Source organism: Schistocerca gregaria, chromosome 8, assembly GCF_023897955.1.
Source record: "Schistocerca gregaria isolate iqSchGreg1 chromosome 8, iqSchGreg1.2, whole genome shotgun sequence".
In the NCBI taxonomy this organism is placed as follows: domain Eukaryota; kingdom Metazoa; phylum Arthropoda; class Insecta; order Orthoptera; family Acrididae; genus Schistocerca; species Schistocerca gregaria.
The window spans coordinates 166,911,786-166,920,244 of NC_064927.1; the positions used below are offsets into that span (position 1 = coordinate 166,911,786).

At 39.7% G+C, this 8,459-nt stretch overlaps 1 protein-coding gene across 1 annotated transcript; it reads right to left on the minus strand.

Moving 5' to 3' along the window:
• Positions 1-260: 260 nt before the first annotated feature.
• Positions 261-8,322, minus strand: LOC126285096 (prisilkin-39-like). Its single transcript, XM_049984421.1, has 3 exons — positions 8,302-8,322; positions 2,414-2,543; positions 261-454 (listed from the first exon to the last, which is right to left on the minus strand). The coding sequence occupies exons 1-3, from the start codon at positions 8,320-8,322 to the stop codon at positions 261-263; spliced, it is 345 nt and encodes a 114-aa protein (XP_049840378.1).
• Positions 8,323-8,459: the final 137 nt, after the last annotated feature.

The following is an 8,459-nucleotide window of genomic DNA, read 5'->3' on the forward strand; positions in this document are numbered from 1 at the left end:
CATATGGAGTGAATGGGGGATCAATGGAGAGAATAATCAAGGTAAATGACGAACATTAAAAATAAAACACAAGCATTTCTATAGACTTCAAGCATTTATTGAATAATTTAAGGAATATGAACCAAATTACTATCACTGTCAGTATAATGTGTCGGTTTCAGAACAACAAAAAGAGAGCTTCGCAGCAGTGTTGATTTGGTAATTCAGCAGTCACAGACGCAGCAGTAATGAGTGGTGGATGAGGGATGAGAAGCTTATCTTCACCAATGGCTGCGGCCATGGCCGTATCCAAGGCCATATCCGTGGTTGTAGCCATATCCATATCCTTGATGGCTGTACACGGGGTAACTGTAGTGATTACCATAGCCGTGAGCTGGGTAACTGTAGTGGCTATTATAGCCATGAACAGGGTATCCGTGGCCAGCGTAACCGTAGGAACCATAGCCATGTTTACCTGAAACACAATTCATATGACTGATCTATTTATCATGAATAACCGTTAGTGCATCCTTTTGCAAAGACGCATTATGTTAGGTGAGCATAATAGCCAAATGTAAATTTACTTCCAGAACTGTTTTGAAGAGCACAGAATCATTGACCAGTAACACAGAAGCTAAAATTCGAACCTAAGGCTGCTAACACGTTTCACATACATTATTCAAACCATGTACTTCATGAGAAAAGTAGAGCCATGAAACATTACATGCATGCAGTTGTATCCCTAATTCCAAGAACTTGCGCGATACAGATCTCTTCGCTACTCTGTTCTATACAAATCACGTTATCATTTCTGTAAGTACTGTTATTTCTGTAGTCAAGCGTTGATTTCCTTTAACAATTTTACAGATCTCTTCTCTTCTTTTCATATCTTCCTCCATTCCCATTTTCACTATGCTTTATCAAGTTATCCCGTTCAAACAACGACAATTTCCCCCCCCCCTCCCCACCCCACCCCCCCCTGTTAGATTCAGTACATCTTCATTAGACATATTCTATCATCCATCAAGGCTGCTTTAGTTTTTTTTTTAATGACGGGTTTCGGTTCACCTGAACATTTCTCAGAACTGTAGATAACAATAAAATAACTAACCAACATATGCTATGAGATGTACAACGTTGCTGTTACATCATATCTAAAATAAAAAGCACCATTTCGTACATGATTGTGTCAATTCATGGCGTACATGAAGGCAGCGTGTACATATTGTAGATCTTGTAATATTAAGAACAGTTGTAAATTTCTTGAGGATATCAATGATATACTCCTCGTCATGCCAGTGAGGGACCACTGGCGTCATTGGATTACCAATTCATAAACAAATAATCTCGTGAGAGAGGAAACATAAATCAGGAAAAATAATCTCCTTACTAACAAAAATTAGCTATAGGTGAAGTTACTAAACTAGTGTAAGTAAGGGAACTACAGTTGTCTTTCTGTTTTAAGTCAAGGTATTTCGGAGTTTCTCCGAAGACAGTATGTCACATTTTGCACATCTTCATTGGTATTCCTACTTACTAGTCTAAAATTCAACTTTTTTGTGTCACACTGCATCTCAACGGCTTCTGTTCTCTCTTTGTCTCAACTAACTATCGTTCACGTTTCACTTCCGTGCAACGCAGCACTGCCGATGAATATCTTTAGGAAAAAAAACTTTCTAACACTTAAGTTGATATTCGATATTAATTAATTGCTATTTTGAGAACTGCTTGTCTTACTATTTCCAGTTCGTATTTTCTATTCTCTCTACGTCAGTCATCATCAACTCTCTTGTTGCTAAATGTAACAAAAGTCATCTACCGCTTTTGAGTCTCATCTCCTTCGTGTTACCTCATTTGAATCGACTACATTCCACCATCATTTTTATTACTAAAGTTGAAGTTCAGTTTCCTACAACTGAAGACGCTATCCATTCCTTTCAACTGCTCTTTAAGATCATCTGCTTCTCTGACAAAGTTACAATGTCATCACAAATCTTAAAATTTTTATTTCCTCTCATTGAACGTTAATTCCCTTCAAAATTTACTTTTGACTTTCTTTACTGCTTGATCAGTGTACAGATGAATAACATTCTTAATATACTACAGCCCCGTCTCACGCGATTTTAAACCACTGTTGCCCCTCTACATTTATTTCGGCTCTTATAACAAGCAGTCTGTTCTCTGTACTCCCAGACTCTTATCCCGCTACCTTCAGAGTTTCAGAGAGTGGATTCCCATCATCATTGTTAGGAGTTTTCTCTAAATCTACAAATGCTACTATTATTATTATTATTATTTGTTTTTTATAGTCAATCGTCTAAGATGAATCATAGGGTCAGCATTGCCTCGCTTGTTTTTATATTTCTCCGGATCGCGCACAGATCTTCTTTCAGCACGTAACAAAACTATATGGTGAAGAACAAGGGCTACTTACCAGTGTGGTACCCGTATCCAGGGTACTTGTAGCTGTGCGGGTAGTACCCGTGTCCGTGTGAGACGGCCAGGGGATAGGAGGCATCACAGCCACACAGCAGGGCCAGGCAGGCCACAGCCAGAAGGCACACCTGTAAAACAATAAGATACACGAACATGTAGGTCTCCAAAGGCACGTGTGTCTCAGGATCGTCTGTGAGTCCTCTAATGTCGTCTGAAATATACGTTACGAAATTTGTAGATTATTTTGGAACACCCTTTATGGGGGATTTCACATGGTCTCATTATCCACCTTGATAATGCAAGCAAGAGTCAGACACCATCACAGTATTTGTCGAGGCAGAAACAGGGTTCCATAACATACACTGTAGAGCCGAAGAAACTGATACAATTACCTAATATCGTGTAGGGCTCCTACGAGCACGCAGAAGTGCCGCAACACGACGTGGTATGGATTCCACTGATATCTGAAGTAGTACTGGAGGGAACTGACATCATGAATCCAGCAGGGCTGCCCATGAATCCTTAAGAGTACGAGGGGGTGGAGGTCTGTTCTGAAGAGTACGTTGCAAGACATCCCAGATATGCCCAATTATGTCAATGATGTACATGTCTGGGGAGTTTCCTGCCCAGCGGAAGTGTTTAAACTCAGAAGAATATTCCTGGAACCACTCTGTCGCTATTGTGGGGTACCGCGTTGTCCTGCTGGAGTTGCCCAAGTCAGTCGGAATGCACAATGAACATGAGTGGCTGCTGGTGATCAGACAGGATGCTTACGTCAGAGTCGTATCTAGAGCTGTCACGGGTCCCATATGACTCCACACCGTTACAGAGCCTGCACCACCTTAAACAGTCCCCTGCTGACATGCAGGGTCCGTGGATTCATGAGGTTGTCTCCATACCCGTACACGTCCTTCCCAAGATACAATTTGCAATGAGACTCGTCCGACCAGTTTCCAGTCATCAACAGTCCAATGTCGGCGCTGACTGGCCCACGCTAGACGTAAAACTTTGTGTCGTGCAGTCATTTAGGGTACACGAGTGGGCCTTCGGCTCCGAAAGTCCATATCGATGATGTTTCGTTGTATAATTTGCACACTGACTCTTGTAGATGGTTTAGCACTGAAATCTGCAGTAGTGTGGCAATGGTCGCATTCGTCGGAGGTCTCACTCTTGCAACATGTTTTTCCGGCCGCAGCGACGTCGGAGATTTGATGTTTTAGCTGATTTCTAATATTCACGGTACGCTCGTAAGGGGAAATCTCTACTTTATCGCTACCTCGGAGATGCTGTGTATCATTGCTCGTGCGCTGACTATAACACCACGTTCAAACTCACTTAAATCTTGATAACCTGCCATATTAGCAACAGTAACCGATCTAACAACTGCACCGAGCACTTGTTGTCTTATATAGGCCGCAGCACCGTATTCTTTGTGTTTACATATCTCTGTATTTGAAAACACATGCCTATAGCAGTTTCTTTGGCGCTTCGACGTAAAATAGTGCAAAATATTTGAAATTTTCCGAAAAAAGACGGAAACTATGTCAAAAACATGGGTAATGTACAATATTTACGAGAAGCAAGACGGAATAATGAGATTGGAAACCATGGATGAAATCTTCTCCCTTTACTGTTCAAACCGTACATCGAAGAGCAATGAATCTCTAGAATCTGGAATAACAGTTGGGGTGAAAAGACATCAATGATTAGTTACACTGTTGACGTTTCCACCCTCTGAAAAACTGACGAAGAATTACTGCACTTACTGAAGATATGAACAGCATTGTGAGCACTGAATACGCGCTGAGAGAATATTGCGGAAATAAAATCAGTGAGGAATAGCAGAAATTAGACTGGCAACAAATTTAACAATAAAACTTTTGGCCATGTAGTATGCGATGTGAAGGAATTTGACTGTTTTTCAGCAAAAAATGTAGGTTTCGGTGCTGATGCAGATGAGCGAGTCGCAGTCCTTTGTTCTACAGAGAGGTTGGTTAGTGGGTGCTTGCCTTATGTTTATATGTCACTATTTCAAACTGAGTCCACATGCCCATTTTACACTGCAAATGACTATAAGTCGCGTTAATTAAACACTTTTATCCTTGGTGAGATATTTGGTACAATTACTTAAATTCAGATTTCCTTTTTTCATGCCCCCTGTTAATTGGTGTGCTAAAAAAAGGAGTGTTCACTGCGTAGGTTGTTTTGTACCATCACTTTTCAGTCACAATGAGCTACTAATTTGATTCGTAGCCCGAAACCTTGTATATGAGTCGGCGTTTTTGGAGTTCCGTACCTCAACTGGTGAAAATGGGACCCTTATAAGATCACTTCGTTGTCCATGTGTCTGTTCATCCGTTACTATCCCTTTTCTCAATGACAGTTCGTGAATCATTAGCCCCAAATTGCGACTAATTACCCCCTGAGGGGTAAATTTAAATTTTCTGAGGGTAAAAACTAAACAGTTTGATTCTGATTCAGTCATGAAATTAAATTATTTTCAAACGATCATTACTATTATTACCATTTTTGTAAGATTCTAACTGATTATGTAAGTTATCAATACTTACTTTTTCTCAGTAACATTAATGTGGTGGATGTTACAGCTTCCTCACATAGTCCACCCAAAACACACATATGTTGTGCTTTGCCCCGTGCATCGCTGATGATAAAATTGGGACATACACCTAACAAATGATAAATACCTAAGAAAATCTCTTCTCCAAGTTGTAGACAGTACCTGCAATTCTCCAGAAATTCCTTCATTTCTCGTTTCGGAAGAGGTAAATGAATTAAGTGACAGCACGACACAGCAGTAACTACATAAGGGATACTATAGCGCTGTACACAGTATTATTATTATTATTATTATTATTATTACTATTACTATTAGTGTTTGGTCAGACAGAAAGCATTATCTGCCTGAAGTTTCCAATTTCCCCAAGTTCTGAAGTAAGGAGTGCAGCAATCAAATGATTTACGAAGTAAGTATAGTAGACATATTTTAAATTGGTTTATTTTAAATGGGGCTGCAGTGTGCAGGTCAAGCAAGTGCCGCAATGGAAAGTAATACTAGGGAAGTATGTTTTGTAGGAAGTGTCTACCCTCACTGTGACACTTTGTTGTCTCAGAAGGAGTTATGAGTAGCACTTGCGATGCACTACGAATTCCTTTGTCATTCATTCTAAGCCCCCCCCCCCTCCCGCCCCCATCCCCCAACATCCACACAAACTAAAACTCATTCATGATTTTCAAAACAAAAGTACTCCAAGAAAAGTCTTTCATTCTACAGTTTTGTTAAGTGCTAAAGTTGGTGATATGTGTGTGTGGCGAGGGGGGGGGGGACGCAATAGACAGGGAGGGAGGGAGGGGGGGGGCACTTGCTAACATCTGATTCTATTCAGGGGTAACTGTCTGAGAAAAGTTAGGAACCACTGGTGTAGAGGTATGAAGTTGAAATTTACATCAAATACTAAGGCCTACGATTCCTTGTTGGAGTAAAAGATTTAACCTTCTAAGTCAATGGAATCAAAAGATACGGTCATTTACCTCAAGTATTGTAATACTCGTAAACGGACTCATCAAAACTTGTAGATGAGCTGTCTATACGCATAATTAAGTTCGTACGGAACCTTTAGAGAACTATTCCTACTCGGATTTGTCCGTTTTTTCTGTTCGGATCTGTTTCCATTGGTAATCCACTTTTTAAATCTAGCAGAAACTCTAAAACTAAAATGCGTATTTGCTCCGGGTGATTTATTAGTTAAAGAGAAGGTAAACTGCATCAAGATTCTTTAATCCAGTCATAAGTTTGTAACACCAAATAACCTATTTTAGATCAACTTTAACATCACATTTTCTATTCAGTATTAGTCCGGAAAAATGACATAGTTCAGTAATAAGTATTTTTAAGAGAATATGAGGCGTAGGCGGCTTTTTAAAGCTTCGCACGGGTGTTTTACTTCCGCTACTTTAGCGTGAGATAGAAGCTCGCTTACAACACTGAAAATCCTCTTCCGAATTGGTAGTTCATTCTGAGAGGATCGGAAGAAAATTTTCAAGTTATTTCAAATATAAATACTTTTTAAAGGCGTAGTTATAAATTACGTCAGGACACTTTACATAATCTGACGAACGACTTTGTAACCGTGTTGATGACGGTGTTGGTTTGTGGGGCACTCATCGTGGTCATCAACGCCCGTACAAGTTCCCAGTCATTCCAGTGCCAATCTCGCCACTTCCCGAATGATGATGAGATGATGAGGACAATACAAACACGCAGTCCCTCGCCGGAGAAAATCCCCGACCCGGCCGGGAATCGAACCCGGGACCCCATTATCCAGAGGTAGCATCGCTAAATGCGTATCCGTGTGAATATCAGCTTCGGTGGGAATTCTTTTAACGCCTCTGTGGCCGTATTAATTATTTTTTACTTAAAGTTAATTCGCAGGTTTCCATAGGAGTGTGTCACGTGTGGCTTCCTAGTCACCTAATGAGGCACTACATAATTCACAGAACGCTCATAAAAGAAATTTAAATCGGAAAAAGAATATAGAACCTCGATTCTTTGTTCAAACTTCTAAATAGGATTTTTAAAAGGCCGCTGGTCGTCACAATTTTTTGTAACCTCATAAGGCAAGGAAAGGCAGTACAAAGATATTTAACATAGTTACACATAGATCTTAAAGAAGTTCTATGGCAAGACGGAATACAACTACTTTAAGATCTTCGTACATGGATGTCATAAGTTTTTGTATTGTCTTTTTTGTCTGATGATGTTACACCTTAAAACATGTTAGAAGATTAAATAATTTGAGCAAGTTGACGAATAATTTTTACTGGCAGTGGTCTCTTAAAAACCTATTCTAAATAAAGAAGATTATAAAAAATTAAGAAGCCCTAAAGAAACATTTACGAAAGGACATACAATATATAATGCAGCACACTGCAAATCTCTAATCTAATGTATAGAATAAAAGAAGTGCTCCGTAACGATGTGTTACAGATCGGATTCTCCAGGAAGCCTATTGATCATGAAATCTGCAGACTAGTGCACGCCTTTCTTTATAATGGCTTAAGAAATGTTATCCAAGTGCAAATCGCATTCCCGTCCAGTGTCCACTGCCTGACCTCCTTTTCAATGAGCCCATATTATTCACGACAAGTACTTTTAGAGAATAAATCTATATGGATCACATTTTTTTTTTAGAATCTGGATCAATTTGAACAACTGTCTGCTAGAAGCCCGTGTACAGACACCGTAGATAGTACTCATCGCCATTTTTTTTAGGGTGGGGGTTGAGGACATTCTCTTGTATTTTCACAGAGTAGCTAGCAAGAAATTATGATTCCAGAGGGTATGACACAGTGGAATCATGGAAATCAAACAAGCATCCGTAATACTGAAGAATGTTCTGCGATGTTAAAATAAGTAAATTGAAGAAAAAAAAGAATCATTCCACTAAAAGTTATACCAATCTGGACTGTTCTAGTATCGAATACGGCATATGTCAAATTGGGGACAGAGAGAATACAACAGCTATTATGGATTAATTAAGATATTTAAATCTATTTTAAAGAAATGTTGAGAGCTTATTTTGGATAATCGCCACAGCCTAGATACGTTCGAAGAAAGACCTCATTTCCACCGGGTTTTCAGGCTTTGTTAACCTAACATTTTGGTGGAAATTATGCATTTCTTTGAATGTGAAAAACGTTTAATGTCTGTTTCAATGCGGAATATCTCTCGAGAACCTAATAAATAACACATTAAGCCAAATCATTTGTTATGATAAGTGACTTCATAGTGAAATATAAGACCTCTTGAATAACTTCACGGAGTCGACCTTGAGAAGAGAGACAAGGCGGGATTGAGTCAGTACTTACCAGTGAGAGAACGCGAGCCATTGTTCTTGTGGACTGAAATCTGAGGTCTGACAGTTAACCGGTGTGTGGTGGTGGCTACTTTATACTCAGCAGGGCTGCCGACGTTCGCAGTTCACTTGCGGCTCGCGACTCCAACGTTAAACAAGTGTGTAGCCTTG